Here is a 20,481-nt window from a genome sequence, read left to right as displayed (position 1 = left end):
AGATCATTCTATGTGTGCTGTTTTGTAGCCTCCTTTTTTCAATTAACAGTCTCTCTTTGTCCTTCCATCTTCAAGTCCACAGTCAGATTTCCCAGAGGAGGACCAAGTCTAACATCTGGTTGTCATATGCCCTAATAAGTCTCTCTGGGAAAAAAATCTGACCTAGTCCCCTTTTACTTTTCATACCACTGACTGACTTATTGAGGTGATAGGGCCAGCTCTCCTGTAGGATGTCTTGCCTTCTAGATGTGTCTGGTTGAGAGGTGCCTAGGTGGCTCAGTCAGTTAAGCGGCCAGCTCTTGGTTTTGGCTCAGGTCATAATCTCAGGGTCCTGGGATGGAGCTCCGCGTCCAGCTTCATGCTCAGAGTCTGCTTGAGGGTTCTCTCTTCCTTTCCTTCTGCCCCTCCTCCCACTCACACTCACACTTGGTCTCTCCTCCTCTCAAATAAATAAGTAAATCTTAAAAATAAAATGTGTCTGGTTACATCTGCATTTAACTTGTTCCTCTATCTCATGTATTTCCTATTAATTAAAAGTCAAATTGTAAGGCCTAAGGGATCCATATTAAACATTTTTGGCTGGGATATATGACGAGTTATTTACTTTTTATTTTAACTCATCAAAAGACACAGTATCTGGATGAGTCACCATTAATGAGACTGAATTTGAGGCCTGAATTAGGCTAACGAATCTGATCCCTTCATTGTAGAGTTTCAGCTTTTTTATCTTGCTACGAGAAAATAATGTATTTGGTGTTACTTTGTGCAGTATGAATCTGTAGGTCCCTATCAAACATATACCTGAATATAATACTTGTCTAAATTTGTAAATTTCATGAGGGATCACATAATGCTAATTTTCTGATATTCTTAAAAATTTTCTTCTACATCATTAGCCACCCTTTTTCTGTAACAGAATTCTTTATCATCTGGGGCTATTGGTTTAGAAGTTCTCTTGCAAAGGCCAGATAGGTAATAAATAATTTCACTTAGTTACCAGTTTTAACCCGCTCAGTCAGAAGATGGTATAAGAGTTTGTTTTGTTTTTGTTTTTCTGGTTTTCTCTTTTTTGAGTATCATTGTAGACTCACGGATTTTTATTCTTCCAGTGTTTCAGTCACCATCAGTCATAATTCTTACAACTTTGACTTTCAAAGGGGGAAAGGGCCTTTCAAGCTGATTCTTGTGTGTTTTTACTATGATAACTATGTTTTTAATTACGGAAATGTTCAAACAAACAAAAGTACAGAGGGTAACATAGTAAACCTTCAACGTATCTTTCAGCTTCAGCAAATAGCAGTGTTTCCAGTCTCATTTTCTCTATATCCTACTGCTTTTTTGATCCCCTGGATTATGATCTCGTTGATATTTGAAAGTTTTCTTTATTTTCTGGCATAACAAGGCCTTAGACCTGGAATCATCCATTTCTCTAAGAAGCGGTCATTGCTTTTAATTAGGAGTGATATCAGATAACAAAATCTGGGCATAAAGGTTAATACAAGCTTTTTATTTTCATTTTACATTACTTTCCCATCATGTGTCTCATTATAATGGTAGTTTTGTTCCATAAGCAGGTATTCTCTCATTTGAGTCATGGAGGAAGGGCACTTCTCAAAGTTGGGACAAAATCTTTATATTTCTATTTTAATTGATCTAAATGTTAGGTATAGCTGACAAATGATTCAAATGTTGGCACATAAGTGGTTTTAAGGAATGCTTAAAGAAGGATTGCTTTTTTTAAGAAATACCACTTAGTGTTATCAGTTTGCCTGTATTACAATATAAAGAATCCTTTATAAATGTATGACTTCTGAAGGTTTCCTTGTACCATGCTTTGGTTTTTTAGCATTCAAGACATTTTCTCATAGTCTTCATGCAGATGATAAAAGTATTACTGGATTCTGGCTCTTAAATCTGTGTAAGATTTCCAAGATGGACCAAACCCTGTCTTTGCCTTTTTCCCTCCTGGTGCCCTACTGAAATAAAATGTATAGAAATAAGAAATGAAGAAACCAGTAACAATAAGTAGGAAGACTACGAAAGAGTGATAACTGAACAGATTTCTGAATCTCTGTTCAAGCACTAGAAGGCACAACTCTACCATCTCATCTCCCTATACCGCTCTCATCCCTGCACTTGGACTATTGATAGGCATAAACCCCAAGCAAAACGTCAAACAGATTTCCTTTAGAGAAAATGGAAAAAGGTAAGGCTTCTAGAGTACAAGTTATGTCTCCAGAACAAAAGAAAAACTCCATCATTCTGGCATTTAGAGGGCCTGCTGGCTCCTTACCCATGCACCCTAAAGGAACACTGCCAGTCAGCCTGTACCTAGCCCGCACAGAGTCCTCCTCAGGAGAGCAGTCTAGCCCAAAATCAGACCATCTCTGCAATGGTCGAGAAAAGCTGTGTTGGCTGATGAGTCATTCAGATGTAAATACAAATGAGCAACCAAGATCACCAGGGATGTAAGGAAAACTGATGGCATGAAAGAGAGACAGATGATCAGAAAAATTGCTACTGGAGAAAATAGAGCTAATCAGAGAGAACTTGACAAGAAATGAACTCTGATATACTCAGGGCTGCAGGAAGATACTACACTCATTAAATAAGAATAAGAAAGCAAGTTTTCAGATTGAAAGGGCACAGCAAGTGCTGAAATAGTCAATCAGATATCATATGTACTACTTTCTTGGGAAGCCAAATTCCAAGAACACACAGAAGATCCAGAGGAAAGCCATGTACAAAGTGACAAGTATCAGACTGAAATCAAATCTGTCATCAGTAATTCTCTTAATGCTTTAAGACAATAAAACATTACCTACAACTTTTCAAAAGAAAATAATGTATAACCGGGGATTCTATATCTTGCCAAACTGTTAATCAAAGATGAGAGCAGACTGAAATTTTTTTTAGACATACAAGAACTCAAAGGTACCTTCTCTTGGAATTAAAAGAAATGAGTGAGGAACACCTGCCTGGCTCAGTCTGTAGAGCATGCGACTCTTGATCTTGGGGTCATGAGTTCAAGCCCCACATTGGGTGTAAATCTTACTTTAGATAGATAAGGAATTACACTTTCATCATTGGCTTTCTTAAAAAATAGAAAATTACTGTGTAATTTCACTAAACATTTTCATTTTGGAGTTTTGATTTTTTAAAAAATCTCATTGCTGCCAAAAGGGTTTATTGAGAGAGAAAAGGGGATGAAGAATTAACAAACAGTCAAGTAAGTACAACAAACACAAAGTAAGTAGTTGTGGATTTACACCATAGAATAAATTATGGAACTACTGTAGCAAACAATAAGGAGACTAATCCCATAATTTTCCATAGTTCCCAGTGACCTCAGCAACAGGCAATTCAGGACTACTTTTAATTGCAGTCACAACTGACTGAGATACCATATGGCCAGCAGGGGCAACTGCATCAGATTCTCCCATCATGACTGGAGTGACATGATCTGGCTTATATTTAAAAGCATCATTCTGATGGCTATTTTTGAGAACAGACGTGGGGGTAGAATAGTAGAGCAAGGGTAGAAATAAGGAGACCAGTTTGTGCATCACTGCAGTATTCCAAGTAAAAGATGACAGTGGCTCGGATGTGGTGGTGATAGTGGAATTAGGGGAAAGAAGTCAGATTCTGGGTATAATTTGAAGGTAGAGCCAACAACATTTCCTGACAGACTGGATATGGGGTGAGCAAAAAAAGTAGAGGTTTCTGGTCTGAGCAGTAGGAAAAGAGAAACAGGATGAGGAAAGAGGCTGGGAGTTAAGTTTTGGATGTTTCAGAAGTCCATTTGACCCCAAGTAAAGATGTCAACTACTTGTATTGGCACTTAGCTATATATGTCTGCAGTTCTGAAGAAAGGTCTGGCTTAGAGATGGACTTTTGGAAGTAGTGAGCGTATAAATTGTATTTAAAGCCATGAGAGTGGGTGAGATCACCTAGAAGTGAATAGAGATAAAGAGGTGTGAGGACTGAGACTCTAAGGCACGCTAACACTTAAGGTTCAGGGAGACGAGAAAGAATGATCAGAGATGACTGAGGAGGAGCAGCCAGTGGCGTGTAAGGAGAACCACAAGAAGATGGTGCCCTGGAAGCCATGAGAAGAGAGTGTTTCCAGTAGGAAAGAGTCACTGACTATTCATGCTGCTGAGAGATCAAGCAGGATGAGCACTAAAAATTCACTGTTGGATTTGGCAACATGGATGTCAGTGTTTACCTTAACAGTACCTGTTATGTTTTTTCAAACAGCTAACTTATTGGGACAAAAATAATGCCTTAAGTTGTTTGGGCCCAACTACTTAATAAATGAAATTATTAGGTATTCTTTTGGCCCAGAGACTTTGAAACAATTACTAAGATACCAAGAGAATCACAAACAGAAAGCTTGAGAATATCTGTTTTAAAGTGTCTTATTTTAAGAGGGGGAAGCTCCTCTTGCCTTTTGTCTCTGCTGAAAAGTTTGAGTTAGTAATTTTAAATCTGATCAGATTACTACAGTGGATAAAATTGCCTTAATGTAGTTCAATATAAAAAAATAAAACCTTATCCTATGAAATGCCTGCAGTACATCTTTGCATGAATTTTTCTTCTTGCCTCCATAGGTATGGTGTGAATATGCGTTGCTTGGCAGCTCGGGTCAACTATAAGACTTTGATTATCATCTGCACACTCTTCACTTTGGTCACAGTACTTTTGTGGAATAAATGTTCCAGTGATAAAGCGATCCAGTTTCCACGGCACTTGAGTAGTGGCTTCAGAGTGGATGGATTAGAAAAAAGAGCAGCCGCATCTGAGAGTAACAACTATGTGAACCACATGGCCAGACAGTCTGAAGAGGCTTTCCCTCAGGAACAGCAGAAAGCACCCCCTGTTGTTGGGAGCTTCAACAGCAATGGGGGAAGCAAGGTGTTAGGGCTCAAATATGAAGAAATTGACTGTCTCATAAATGATGAACACACAATTAAAGGGAGACGAGAGGGAAATGAAGTCTTTCTTCCATTCACTTGGGTAGAGAAATATTTTGACGTATATGGAAAGGTGGTTCAGTATGATGGCTATGATCGGTTTGAATTCTCTCATAGCTATTCCAAAGTCTATGCACAGAGAGCCCCATATCACCCTGATGGTGTGTTTATGTCCTTTGAAGGCTACAATGTGGAAGTCCGGGACAGAGTCAAGTGCATAAGTGGGGTTGAAGGTTGGTATCTGTCTGCTCCACTGCATTTTTCTGTCCTGATTGTGTTGAGGAATAAAATGTTGTAGGTGTTAATTATCTAGCAAGTACATACATAGCTTACTATCAAGAGACCATTTGTCACTCTGACTTAGCAAGGAGGAACAGGTGAAGTCTGAACCTGGGGCAATTTTCTAGATGATGTGATTTAAGGGCTACAAGAAGAGCATACCTACTCAAATAGGATTATTCCATTAACCTGCCTCAGCATCTGAAATTCTCACCAGTAAGGTGAAGGCACAGCATCTCTAAAAATTTTGCATTAAAATATACAGTAATTGTCCTATGAGAGGAGATGGGAACGTGAGAGACCAGTGGGCCTATCCAGTTCAGTCTTGTAGCCACATCAGCCAGGTATCATCTCTGGAGGGAGGTTTAAAGCCCTCAGAACAACACATAGGCACCATTTTTCTGAACTTTTATATTACTACGCTCCTATAGTCTATTACATATTTTCTTTCATTGTCTTTGAAATCTTTCTTATGGGTATTATCAGTACATTTTAGAATTCATATTTCAAACCGAAGATTGATCAGAAAGCCAAATTGAATTTGACTTTAAAATATATCATATAACCAGAGGAAAAAGCTTATTGTGTTTTAAGATTGCTTAGTTTAAATTTCATTTTATTTTCTTCAGTCTATAAAAAATGATTTCAATATCCTAATATTTTAATATTTTATCCTAATATTTAATATTTTATTTTTTTATAATATCTTTACCAAATGTTCACAAGAAGGAAGGACCAAATTCACTTATATTTATACCACTTCAAGGTAATTATTACCATTTTTGTATATTGTCTGGAGGTCTTTGTACGTAGGCCTGTGTCTTAACATAGTTGTAATGATACACAGTGTTCAGGATGGTAATGTTTTCTTAGAGATTTCAAAGATATCCCTCACCAAAACTTTACACATAAATTTTGTAAAATGTGTAAAATTAATAGATGTTTAGATGCTAAAGAAAAAATAAAAGGTACCCATAACATTTGTTAAATAATATTTTGATACGTTTTTCCAATCTTTTTGTAGTTGTAGAGACACATTTTTTAAACAAGTTGGGATCATACTGTACAGTTGATTTTATATTCTCCTTTTCTCATCTAAAATATCTTGATTATTTCCCCTTATTATTGAATATTTATTGAATATTTTAATGACTAGTATTCATAGTAAGAATATGTCATGGTACGTGTAATACTTGCAGACCTTCTCTTTAGTTAGCTACTTAGGTCATTTCCAGTTTTTTTGCTTTAATACTTAATGGTACAGATATTCATAATTCATTGTTTGCTATTTTAGTTATAGTCTAGGAGTAGTTTCCTAGGAAATAAATGGCCATGTCAAATAATATAAATTGATCTATTTTGTTGAACTGCTTTCCAAAAAGGTTGAACCTACTTGTGCCTCTAGGAGCAGAGCATAAGGTGTTTTTGTCACCCCATTCTTGCTGTCACGGGACATTGTTTTTCAATCTGTTGTTTACAAAAGGATCTCATCATTCGCTTTCTGTAACCATCAGTGAGAACACATACCCTTTTCATAAAATCTTTGTCTCACTTCCCCTTTTTCTAATGTGATTAGTGGGTTCTTTAAACATTCATGTGAACTTTTTTATATATATCGTAAGGATAACGATACTTTGTTGCATTTGTTATTTTCTTCAATTTGGTTGTCTTTCATTTTACTTATGGTTTGTTAGTTTTAGAAGTTTTTAGTTCTATTTATTGAACTTAACACACATTTTTATTTTTGTACTTCTCCTTTTATGCTTAGAAGGTCATTGCCACACGATGATCAGCTGGCTGTTCATCTGTATTTTCTCAAATAGTTGTATTAGGATTATGTTTTTTTACATTCAGCTCTTTAGGCCAGCCAAATTGATTTATATTTTGGTAAATGGTACAAGGTCAGGGCATAATTTCAGATATTTCCTTTCACATATATTGAATGATCTTTTCCCCCAGTGATTCATGATGCAGTCTTTATCGTTATGTTAAAACATTTTGAATAACAGAGTATGTTTCTGGCCTGCTATTCTTGTTCCTTGATCAGTCTATCAGTTCTTATGCTGGTTGTACACTGTTGCAGTTATCACCCATCTTTAATGAGATATTGTATAAACCTTCCTTTCATTAAGTGAAACTAATTCTATTTGAATTTTTGGGGAAAAAAGCCTCCCCTTGGAGAAAAAATACAAGTCAAGAGCTTATCTGTAGCTTAGGTTTCTCAGCCCTTATGGTTCCGAAATCCTTAAACTGTTTTGAAACGGCATCACACATACGGTTTTGTAGGTGCTTAGCTTCTGCTGTGCCCATCTGATGCTTGTTAATTTATTTTAGAACTACAGAGAGGATCTCATCTCTTAACACATAGACCGTGATGCAACAATACAGTACTCTGTGCAATGTAATATTACTGTATTTCCCATGTAGAAAATTACTAAAACACTAATACCGAACATTTAAAAGTTTTGCTTAGAACCTTCTTATAAGAGGTAATCCATTAATGAATTACGTCAAAAATCCGTGGTTAAATGGGCAATTTTAATTCATTAAAAAAAACACACCTTGTTCTCAAGAATTACATTTTGACATGAAGGATATGAAAAAGAATTACGAGCTGTGTTTATACTTTAAGTTGCCTAGTCATAACTGGCTCCTTAAGCAATTACTTTAGCCATCGGATGGCATAGGTATTAGACCATATCTTGACTTTGGAGGGAGAAATGAGTATGTAATTAACTTGAATGTAATACAAACATTTAGGAAAATTTCACAATTAATGTTTAGGGTGAACCTGTGGTAACATTATCTACATGTATTTAAATTGTACAAAATTTGAATGTGTCAAGCAGGGTTATGAAACAGGACATCTATACCTATGAGCAAAAGTTACACATGTAAAAAGTCAATCCTTAAAAGATGATCTACAACATTGCATTGCTGTCTGTCAACAAATAGGAAATGAGAGTGAATAAGCCTTCATTTGTTTTTCATATCTGATTTAGTGCTAGTTTTTAATAATTATGAAAACAGTATAATACAGAAGCTTAAAAGTTGCAGAGAAGCCTATAACATGCCTCAGAGGTAAACCAGTAGAGTGGAGTTCAGAATACGCTTGTGAGTGTCCAGACATGATTATTTATTTTGTTTCTTTATTTTATAGGTGTACCTTTATCTACACAGTGGGGACCTCAAGGCTATTTCTACCCAATCCAGATTGCACAGTATGGGTTAAGTCATTACAGCAAGAATCTAACTGAGAAACCCCCTCACATCGAGGTATATGAAACAGCAGAAGACAGAGACAAAAACAGCAAGCCTAATGACTGGACTGTGCCAAAGGGGTGCTTTATGGCTAGTGTGGCTGAGAAGTCTAGATTCACCAATGTTAAACAGTTCATTGCTCCTGGTAAGTGATGTATTATTATATATGCCCGCTAATTTTATGTTGATTTATGGCACCTGATACTTCCTTAAAATTGTTTTTATGGTTTTAAAAAGCACATTAGCAGACCCTTTATATCTATATAAAGAAACAAATGGTGTCACCCAAGTGAAATCCCTAGAAAAAGAACAGCTAAAAATTCAAGGTTATAAAAAAAAATATTTACTGTGTGAAAAGCCAGACCATAGACTGACTATTAAGATCCAGGTTACTACCTGGTATGTATCTCCTTCCAAGGACCTGTGTCCCACAGGAATGATGCTCCTCGGTTCATTTTAGTATTTTAGTACAGCACTTAATTCTTTAACTTTTCAACTGTTTTGCACTAAGGTAGAAATTTTTCTTTATAGAGTGAGCCATCCTTTCCTTTGCCTGTTTTTTATCAGCAGCTTTTTAGTTTTTCAAGGTATTATAGCATTAGCAACCGGGCCTGCTTCTCATATTGAGGTTTGTTAATGTAATAGATTGTCTCAAACTTCATATAAAACCATTTCATTAATAAAATCATTTATAAAATCAAATTAACTTTATGCAACATTTCCCCTTTTAGTAAGACAGTCTCATTAATTAGGATGTAATGTATTTTTCTCCACTAATCAATATCCATGAGAATTAATGAGTCCATTACTTAAAAAGACAGTGAAATAATTTTAGTTAGCACCTTAGGCTTAATTCTCTATGGGGAACTGTTGTCAAGAACAGAACTCCTTCTACCCCCCACCCCACCCCACCCCCCGCCCCACCAACCTTGCAGTTGTAAATAAAATGAGAGAAAAGGTTATAGGACCTCTTTTGTATTCTCTTCTTGTCCTTTATTGATGACTGTGTAATTCACAGACCTTGAAAGCCACAATACAAATCTACTCATTCTGGATGGCCTTAAGTAATGGATTTATGAGTGCTTAATGCAGTGCAAATAATGGGTGACCTTTAGTTTTTATTCTGTGACTAGAACTTCTTTTCTCCTATGGTATTCTGTGATATTCCAGTACATAGAGCATCTCTGCTTGACTGGTGAGAAAGTATGTGGAGATATTTTAAGAATATGTAGTTCGTGATACCTAAGAGGTTATTGTAGCAGAAAATTAGACTTTGCAAAAGGACATTTGTTTTGTTTGTACTTGAGGAGCTAATTTTTGCACTATTAATAATGTCTGGATTAGGGTGGAAAACAGCAGTCCTCACCTTGATCGCCTCAAATGCTAGGAAGTTTTCTAGAACAGTTCTTTGAACTCTATCTGATTTAAAGCATTAGATTTCATTGTGTACTTCTGGATGCCCTGGATAATACAAAAGATAAGTCTCCTCATACTATGTGAGGGACCCTCCCTTTACCTCTTCATTCTGCAGCCCATGGCTGGAGATAAAACTACTTCCTAAGGTGGTTTTACATATATGGGGGACAGAACTCTGTAATAGTCACTCTGCCAGGGGAACACAAGCTACTCACAGTTGGAACTCCCTGTTGGTGGGAGTGTGCCAACTGGAATGGGGTGCTTGTTCTGATATCTTGGGCATGCTTGGGGGTGGATTTGATCCACGTGTTTGAGGGCAAGTGAGTTGAAATTACATGGGAGTTGTTGCTCAGAGCAGGAGAAAGGAATCAAAGAGGTGAGACTATTGTATTGAAGCACAAGTACGGGGAGATGAGGCTTTTCAGAGGGTATAGACTTATGGGAGATAGATTCAGGGAATCGCTGTGGAAAAGAAATTGAAACTGTACATAAAAGCATAGGCCTCAATGAGGTGAGTCTCTGGAGGACCAGGAGCCAAATGCTGTTGGCCTTTTATTTTTTCTTTTTGGGCCTTGAATTTTTTTCCCTGAAAGGAAATAAAGTTGTCTAGGAGAAAGAACCAGAACATGGGTCTACATCATATTTTTATTGTTTTGTTTGTTGAATAATGTTTTGTTCTCCTGCACAATTTTAAAATTGAGTGAACTGAAACTTTATACCTGTTATACTCTATTAAATTAACTTTCCTTTTCCGGAAGCACTCTCTCCACTTCATTTCCATGACCTCACTTTCTCCCCTGTCTCTGTGTAGCCGTTCTTTTTCAGACCTCTTGTGAGCTTCTTTTCTTCTGGCTGGCCCTTATCTCTTGGTATTATTCCTCAAGGTTCTGAGTAGGGAGGACTTCTCACTGCACCTGGTGAACCTGTTCATTAAAACGAATGATAATGGTTTGTGTTGCAGGTGAAAACATTGATTTAAAGATTGTTCTTAGGGGCGCCTGGGTAGCGCAGTCGTTAAGCGTCTGCCTTCGGCTCAGGGCGTGATCCCGGCGTTTCCGTTTCGGGGATTGAGTCCCACATCAGGCTCCTCCGCTGGGAGCCTGCTTCTTCCTCTCCCACTCCCCTGCTGTGTTCCCTCTCTGGCTGGCTGTCTCTCTGTCACATAAATAAATAAAATCTTAAAAAAAAATAAAAATAAAAAAAAAAATAAAGATTGTTCTTAAATGTTTATCATCCTTTGTTGCCTAAAGAGACATATACACTACCACATATGCCAAAAATAAACACTTGTAGTGACTCCCAGATTTAACTGCTCAGAGAGAGGAGGAGTCATGGATTTCAAAAAATGGAAACCCAAAACTTTCTACTAATAGATTTAAAGCAGGGGTCTCCAGATAGCATAATACCTTCAGTAGAGCTCAGACCTTGCCCGCTACATTTCCAGAGTGGTTGCCACAACCACACTCACATCACATTTGCTACATTTGGGCGATGCTGATTACTTTAACTAGTCTGTATATCTAGAAAATGGAAATTAAAGGACTTTCAAGACTGTTGTGAAGACTGATAGTCTGTTGGTTGGTTCATGTAGGGGATTGGGACTTCGTCTCTTCTTCTTTGTGGCTCAGTAACCCCCTCTGGTGGCGTTGGGGTTTTAGGAAAATAGTTTTTTTGAAAGGTTACATCCCATGGCATCATTCGTTACTGAGTTCTTTGAACTAATCTGTTATAGTGAAGCATAAGGTAATTGAGACCATATCTTTTCATTAGATTTGTATTCATAAAGTGAATTAGAATGGAATTCTGGGAGGAAAATAGGTAATTCTTCAGCTTCCTTCCATTTGGACTTCTAAAGTTGGATCACTGTTAATCCAGTTTCTTGAGAATGGATGTCATGGTTAGTAATATTGCGGTATTAATGAGGCATCACCCTAAGAATGAAAAAATAAGTAGCATTCAAGATAGCCTTCTCTACTGAATATAATTGAAACTTGAGTGATTCATCAGTCAATTCAGAATCCTGCAGTGTTTCAGGAATGTTGTATTGAGCGTCAGATTCCATTTTACCATAGATGTAGGAAAATGCTTAAGAGAGAGATTGCATGTTGACATTTTTCCAGATAAAATGAATTTTTATTAGAAGTATGCTTCTGAAATCACTTTTTAAAAAGTCACTCAAAGCATCACTTGATCTATAAGTCTATCAAGATGTTCTCATTCCTTATACAACTTCCATGATTGTCTGTTCCATCAAATGAAATCATTAAGGGCCTTGGATCAATTATATCCACAGTGGTAGAGTCCAGTGTTGGGGGAGTTGAGCAACCAACTTAACATGCTAAGGCTCTCCAAGCTAATTACATTGTATACACTATCATCAGTCCACATTTCATCTTTGCTGCTGGTGACACACTGAAGATTTCCTCGAGGACTCAAAGTGGATCTGATTCTGTGGCTATGTTTAAGAGAAATAACTCTTCCACTGATTATGCTCATGAGAATGCCGTATCCAGTATCATTTCTTTTTCACAGTCTTTGAACTTGGGTCTAGGAATCCTGGTTTCTGGTCCCTGCTCTGCCACTAATTAGCATTTGGCTTTGGGCAGACTTTTAACCGTGCAAAGGTTCCATATCTTCATCTCTAATATGGAAGTAGTAGTTCCTGCTCTACCAGCCTCAGATTATTCTGAGATTCATATGAGATAACACGTGTGAATGTGTTTCGAAAATGTAAGTTTCATAGAGATCAAGGAATTCATATTTACCTTTAAGGTTATTTATTAAATGTGTACTACCTATTTTTTGTTGTTGTTGTTGTCGTCTTTGTTCTTGCTGCCGCTGTTGCTGTGAGGTTATAATATGCTGTTTCTTTTCTTGGTATTCAGACCAACAGTATTCAGAAAGTCAGCTTCCTGGTATCCACCATTATTGTACTATAGATATGCAAGAGAAATTTCCTATTTGATGATTTGCCAGACAAAACAGCTGTTACTATTTTATCAGCCTCTGAAGGCCAATGGCTTCAGAATAATAATCATCATAATCACTATCAATTTGCACTTTGTTCTAAGCCACTGTCTTTTTTTTTAATCCTCCCAATTACCTTGCAAAGTAATGTTATCTCTATTTAACATGTGAAGAAAACTGAAGTTCAGAGAGCTATTTCATCTTGAGCATCTCAAAGCTTAGGAAGTAGAAGAGAAACAATTCAAACAAGGTTTTGTGGGGTTTGGGCTTTTTTTTTTTTTTTTAACTCCAAAGCCTATGCTTCTCCCTCATCCTCTCCCAGTATCCATCACTTTTTGTTCACTACCTGAGCCCATTACTTAATTTTCAGAAATTTTATTCACAATTCCAGCAAATATCTGAAAACAAACCTATCATTTTCAGCATCAGTTAGTAATTAAGAGTGTGTATTGTGGAGGGGCGCCTGGCTGGCTCACCCAGGAGAATGTCAACGCTTGATCTTGGGGTCAGGAGTTCGAGCCCCACATTGTATAGCGATTAACAAAAAAGTAAACAAACTTAAAAAAAAAAAAAAAAGAAAGAAAGAAGAGTGTGTATTGTGGAGCCAGACTAGCAGGCAACCTAGGTTCAACATTTTGTATCTTAGCAAGTTACTTAAATTGCCTGTGTCTCAGTTTGTCAGCCATAAAGTAAGAGTAATAATAACACTACTCTTGTAATTGTTATGAGGATTAAATGAGTTAATATGAGTTAATATAATATATAAATTAGAACGTAGTAAATACCTACTGAATATTAATTGAATAAAACAATTTTAATTCATATGTAAGCCATCCTTCTAGCTTTTCACAATATGTGCTGAGCCAATTTTGGTTATTTTTTTCTTTTTATAAAATGGATATATTAGAACAGTCATTGATTATTGATCAGTCAGCATTGTGATCTAGAAAAGGCAGTTTGATCAAAAGTACCTTATCCATTTGCTCTTAACCCTCTAATGTAAATTAGGCCTGATGCTCGCAAGCCATCATGGACTCATCAATTCTATCAATTGTTTATGGTAACTTTAGTAAAATAAGTAATGATGATGATGATCGGACACAAAATATTTTAAGAGTTAATTTTGTATGGTTAGTGGTTATCAAAGATGAATTGCAATTAACTTTTCATACAAAGAGCTTTCCTTCTAACTAGTCTTTGTTGGCATATTTTCCCCCTACAGAAACCAGTGAAGGTGTATCCTTGCAACTGGGGAACACGAAAGATTTTATTATTTCATTTGACCTCAAGTTCTTGACAAATGGAAGTGTGTCCGTGGTTCTAGAGACCACAGAAAAGAATCAGCTCTTCACTGTACATTATGTCTCAAATACCCAACTAATTGCTTTTAAAGAAAGAGACATATACTATGGCATTGGGCCTAGAACTTCATGGAGCACGGTTACAAGGGACCTGGTCACTGACCTCAGGAAAGGAGTGGGTCTTTCCAACACAAAAGCTGTCAAGCCAACCAAAATCATGCCCAAAAAGGTGGTTAGGTTGATTGCAAAAGGGAAAGGATTCCTCGACAACATTACCATCTCCACCACAGCCCACATGGCTGCATTCTTTGCTGCCAGTGATTGGCTGGTAAGGAACCAGGATGAGAAGGGTGGCTGGCCAATTATGGTGACCCGTAAGTTAGGAGAGGGGTTCAAGTCTTTAGAGCCAGGGTGGTACTCTGCCATGGCCCAAGGGCAAGCCATTTCTACATTAGTCAGGGCTTATCTGTTGACAAAAGACCATTTATTCCTCAGTTCAGCTTTAAGGGCAACAGCCCCTTACAAGTTTCTGTCAGAGCAGCATGGAGTTAAGGCTGTGTTTATGAATAAACACGACTGGTATGAAGAATATCCAACCACACCTAGCTCTTTCGTTTTAAATGGCTTTATGTATTCTTTAATTGGGCTGTATGACTTAAAAGAAACTGCAGGGGAAAAACTTGGGAAAGAAGCGAGGTCCTTGTACGAGCGTGGCATGGAATCTCTTAAAGCCATGCTCCCCTTGTATGACACTGGCTCAGGGACCATCTATGACCTCCGCCACTTCATGCTTGGCATTGCCCCCAACCTGGCCCGCTGGGACTACCACACCACCCACATCAATCAGCTGCAGCTACTCAGCACCATCGATGAGTCCCCAATCTTCAAAGAATTTGTCAAGAGGTGGAAAAGCTACCTTAAAGGCAGCAGGGCAAAGCACAACTAGAGCTCAGAACCAAAATCCTCTTTCAGCCTCTGTTGTACACAAAAACCATGGGCTCTATCTCAGCAGAGCTTAGGCACATTTTAAAAGGCTGTATACTGGGTTTTTGTGGATTACATCAAAGTGATAAATGAAACCAGTCTTCTGAGATAATTGCATTCTGTGAGTTGGGTGTTTCGAAATATAGGTGGCGCTTGGAGCAGAAAAGTGTTTAGTCGATGGCTGAACAGAGATGTTTAACTTTGTCTTGCTTATCACCGTCTACAGTTCCACAAACAGTCCAGTCCCTCTGGGTCTGGGGAAGACACTGGTAAGTAGCTGTTACTGGCCAAGTGTCCGGCACTTACCTGAAAACTTAGTATGGGTCTCTTTTAAAATGTGATGATTTATGTTTATGTTGGAAACAAACTTTAAAAAAATGTGCTGTAATACAGTAAATGTGTACTCGCAGCCTGAATAGTGGACTGTGTGCAACTTTTTAAAATGATGTTTCTTTTCTACAGATTAATTTCTTGGCGAATTTCGTGTTGCGTTTCTTGAATTTGTTATATATGAAGAATATTTTGAATGTATGGTTTTCCTGAAATGTGTAAATTAAAAACACAGCCAGTGTTCAGGCTTCACAGTTATATAATGTAAGCACAACTAAAACAAAACTTGTTGACTGCACAAGAAATCACAAAAATGTTATGTTTTATGAAACTTGATCTACAATCAGTAAAGATTTGATAATCAGTCTATCCCTCCCCACCCCCACTGTGATGGTTTCTTTTTGTCACTGTCTAGAATTCTGTATTTCATTTCAGACTATACTTGAGAGTTTTGTCTATTTTCGGGGGACATTTTTGGGACATTGCAGAAATTTTATTGGAGAAAGGAGCTAATCCATTCCCACTGCCCTTTCAAGGCTTTTTTTTTCCCCCTCTTGAAAGAAAAACACTATGTCAGATATTACATAAAAGAATCGTAGCAGGTTTTCCCTACTTCTAGATCATTCTTGGTCATCAACTTTCCAGACCATTGACTCTGCACATGAGTGTTTTTACTTTGCAATTTTAATTTTAAATTATTTCAGCTCTTGGGTAGAAGTGATTGATGCTACCGCATTTGCTGCACGTGTGTAACCAGACCTTTATTTGGGTTTTCTCTCCCACTATACCTTACCTCACGTAAATAGGTTTCACAGCCCTCGTACCCCTGGGCAGTGTCTGCTATAGGGCTTCAGGCATTATCAAAATCAAGCGAGGTTGATTTTGTTGTTTTTGTTTGAATGTATGACAGTACACTAAATCAATACTGTAACTTACAGTTTGAAATATGAGACCCCACACTTTCAGGAGACTGAGTCTGACAAACGCATCGCAGTTTGTGACCTGTATTAAATGCACATCAAGAGCCACATGGGCACTTGACTACATACTGCATCTTAAATTGAACTCAGCCTACCAACACTACTTAGAAACCAGAAAATATATACATATGTATGAATAGAATAAACATGCAAAATATATGTATTCGTGGCAGAGGGAGCAGGAGCAGAGAAGACAATATAGATGTACACTGAAGACAGTAGTAAACTGGCCACGGAAAAGGAAGCTTAAACTCCGAAGTTACGTGACCACAACTCTCTTTTGCCCACAACGTGACGGTTGTGGGTTATTAAGTTTCCCCCTGGCTTTTGACCTTTGTCGCTCTTAGACATGATTAGATGTCTCTACAAGAATATCTGGACTCCTTTTTTTATTTCAGTGCCCCAACATAAACTTTCTCCAATCAGGAAACCCTTTGCCCTGCATCTTGTTATTACTGAGAGCGGTCCAGACTTCTGCCTTGTGTTTGCATACTGGTACTTCAGACTAAGGGAATCCATGAAAACAGCATGGTACTGCTTCCGCGACAAATTATCAGTGCCTTAACAATGTGGCTGTCCTTTTCCACTGAAAAAGGAAAGACATTTGATCTCGAAATGGCATTGCTGTTTCACTGCTGTTGGTTTCACACTGCCTTCCACGTTGCAACAGCAACTCGATTTTTCTTGTGATCCCAGAATTTTCTAAGAGGATGAGTTGAACCTGCGGCAGCCCCGCCAGTGTACCCCGGTGGTTCTCCAGGCTTAGGGTGCCTCCGGATCAGCTGGGGGCTTACTGAGCTACGGATGCCAGAAGCCACTAAGTCTGCCTGCGAAGCACGGTAGTCTGCATCTTTAACAAGCATTCAGATAATCTGGCTGCAGGTGATCCGCGGGGCAGACGTGGAGGAACACTGCCCAAGACCATCAATTGCATTTCTGTTCCGAAACACCGACAGCGTTCTTTAGGTTTTTAAATCATGTAAAATGTTTACTTATTCTGAGCTTAGAGAGAATGGGGAAGGTATTTTAAAGTTTTGTTTTGTTTCTTTAAATTCTTCTTTGTTTCCAGATAATGGGTGTTTGTTTTTACACTTACCTTGAGTTAACTTTGATGTTAAATTAAATCTGTTGCCACTTCAGTTGTAAAACCAGCCAAAAGTTTCCAGATAAAGGTCAAGTTTGACCCTTTAGAATTGTTGTACATAAAGGCTTCATCCAAAAACCGTCCCGTGTACGTGAGCAAACACACGAATGGCACAAGCACAACTCTCCAGATGTGGCAGGTGTGGCGGGTGTGGCGGGCCTCTCCTTCGCCAGCGCGCGGACTCTCGCTGAAAGCTGCTGTTTTCATCCTCGTTGCAATTGTTGTTCTTGTTTCTCCTCCATTGTACATGTGGGTTAGAGACCATGTGTCAAATATGCAATAAAGTGTTTACTGGATGCCCTTCTGAAGGGTGGTCCTTTGTAAAGCTGTACAGACTTTGCGGTTTAAGCACAATGTGCACATGTTAGTTTTCTATACAGCAAAACTTGATTTTTTTGCAGATGGAAAGGTATTTTGTTTCTATACAAAGTAAATGGATTGTTTGTGCTTCATGTAAAGCTGCTTTATAAAATTGTAAAATAAAGTTTTTATCTTAAAAGGAATATACCTGGATACTTGTTCCTTCTCTAATCTCAGATTTTTTTGTGCCCAGCAAGATTTCTTTTTTTTTTTTTTTTTTTTTAAGATTTTATTTATTTATTTGACAGAGAGAGAAACAGCCAGCAAGAGAGGGAACACAAGCAGGGGGAGTGGAAGAGGGAGAAGCAGGCTCACAGCAGAGCAGGGAGCCCAATGCGGGACTCGATCCCAGGACTCCAGGATCACGCCCTGAACCGAAGGCAGACGCTTAACGACTGAGCCACCCAGGCGCCCCCAGCAAGTAGATTTCTGATCATTTTCTCTTCAGCTGGTGACATCTAGTCAGGTGGCAGATGTTCATAAGAGGTGTATGAGGCCCTGTAAGCCAAAGTGGGGAAGAGCCTGTCACGTGGGCCTCAGACCTAGGAGGTGTAAGGTACATGGGGATACAATGTCCACAGAACAGTTTCAGAAAGATAAAATGCCAGATCATGTGGTCAATCAGGGAAGGTGAGGAGACAGAGCCTAAGTGGGGGCTTCAGGCCTGGGTACCGGGTAGAAGAAGAGGGGGTAACGGGAGCAAAAACAGGTTGCATGGCAACTATGAGGGTGCCCTTTCCCAGGCTCATTCAGGCTGGTCACCATTTTTGTCTGATTTGGATTTATTTGAAAGTTTGTCCTTCCTTTATTTTCTATACTTGCCTCTTCTCCAGAACAATAAGCATTGTTTAATCTTCCCCCTCTTCTTCTCAGAGTAATGATATAGGCTCCCCAAATACATATAAAACCGGAGGCCAGTCTGGGTTTATGTTATGTTAACTTGCACATTAATTTGGGGGTTATAAGCATTCACCATTTGCATAATGGAATTCCAGTGGATCACCAATCAACTTCTGGCTGATGGGTGCACCTCTACTGTCAACATCATTGGCGTCTCTTTTTTCTCTCTCCTCAGTTGGGGAACAGCCATAGGTTGCAAGCAGTTCGTGGTCTGGATGAGGTCTGAGTCTGCTCTTGCTTTGATTTTGCTATTTATAACCAAACTTAATACATTCATTGGCCATTCCGCTTTCGCACACTAAACATCATATATTTGCCTCCCCGTTGCCCTTGAGAGGGGACAGACCTTCCATGCCGTGGAGGGCTTATTCCACAGTCTGATGAGCTCTTCTTTCCTGAGAATGCCTCCTCCTCCTCCACGGGGCCCGACAGCCGCTGTGTGCCCTGTGACCCTGCCGTCTCTAGCCAGGACCATCGGGCTAGGGCTGAGTTCCTCACTCAAGCTGGGCCAATGAGTCTCCCCCAGGAATCCAAAATTGGGATAGATTAGAAAACAAACCAGAAACACAGTGAACAGCAGAGATGAAAACAATCGACGGAACTCCGGGCGCTGCATCCAGTGCCTTTCCGAGGCCAGCTGTGCCCCTCCGCTGTCGGGAGCTACCAGCGTACCCTTAGGATGCATTCCTTACGTGTGCTGAAGTTGGCTGGATTTGATTTTCCTCCAATCTGGACCACTGTATGTGCTAGGGCTGCCGTTACAAAATACCATGGACTCAGTGGCTTAAGCAACGGAAGTGTATTTTCTCACATCTCTGGAGGCTAAATCCAAAATCAAGGTGTCAGCAGGTTTGGTTTCTTCTGAGGCCTCTTGGCTTGTGGACGGCTGCCTTGCTGTCCTTACATGGTCACCCGTCTGTGTCCTATTCTCTTTTTATATGGACACAAATCATATTGAATTCAGGCCCATTCATATGACCTCATTTTACCTTCACTACCTTTTTAAAGGTCCTATCTCCAAACACAGTCACAATCAGGTCCTAGGGGTTAGGACTTCAATATGGATTTTGGGGGAAGTAAATCGGCTCATAACAACCAGTCTTCACTCTTAAGTGCAAAGAAACGGAATGAGCCAGCGTTGCCATTTAATTAGTTGATAACCAGCCAAGGCCAAAACTCCGAGAAATTTAGGGGACATTAGGTGGGCAGAAATTTACACTTGAGACTCAGGAGACTGGGCTCCGTGGCTCTCAACTCCTATCTTGTAATACAGTCCAGTAAGAGAGACTAATCGATCTTCAAGTTTTTTATGAACTAATAAAAAGTAACCACTAAACTTAAGCCATGGCGTTAAAAAAAATACACAGACCCCAACATCAGCTGCTAAATTTTTATTCTTCCTACCCTGTGCCATTCCCATTAGCCCATTCTGAATACAGAACTCTGAGATATTAAAACCAGATAGGTACAGAGTGTATCAAAATTGCAAGTTGTGGTGAGATTTGTTCAATGACAATTTTTTAAAAATCTCAAATCTACATTATTGTAAGTGTTACAAATAGTTAACAATATAGGGATAAAAT

The 20,481-nt window shown here is 38.7% G+C and overlaps 1 protein-coding gene across 2 annotated transcripts in view; it reads left to right on the top strand.

Moving 5' to 3' along the window:
• GLCE (glucuronic acid epimerase) overlaps nucleotides 1–18,141 on the top strand; it is a 109,526-nt gene extending 91,385 nt beyond the window's left edge. The window contains exons 2-4 of one of the 2 annotated variants that reach the window (XM_040643055.1): nucleotides 4,614–5,209; nucleotides 8,416–8,661; nucleotides 14,122–18,141. In XM_040643055.1, the coding sequence (XP_040498989.1) occupies nucleotides 4,627–5,209; nucleotides 8,416–8,661; nucleotides 14,122–15,146 (1,854 nt within the window). In that variant the 5' untranslated portion in view covers nucleotides 4,614–4,626 and the 3' untranslated portion in view covers nucleotides 15,147–18,141. Of the gene's footprint in view, nucleotides 1–4,554; nucleotides 5,210–8,415; nucleotides 8,662–14,121 lie in introns of those variants that run through there. The other variant, XM_008708538.1, reaches the window with a different exon arrangement.
• The last annotated feature ends 2,340 nt before the right edge of the window (nucleotides 18,142–20,481 follow it).

The sequence above is a fragment of the Ursus maritimus genome, unplaced genomic scaffold (assembly GCF_017311325.1).
Source record: "Ursus maritimus isolate PB19 unplaced genomic scaffold, ASM1731132v1 scaffold_27, whole genome shotgun sequence".
NCBI classification, from domain to species: domain Eukaryota; kingdom Metazoa; phylum Chordata; class Mammalia; order Carnivora; family Ursidae; genus Ursus; species Ursus maritimus.
The sequence above is the reverse complement of the archived record's forward strand: the minus strand, read 5'-3'. Positions and strand labels throughout refer to the sequence as shown.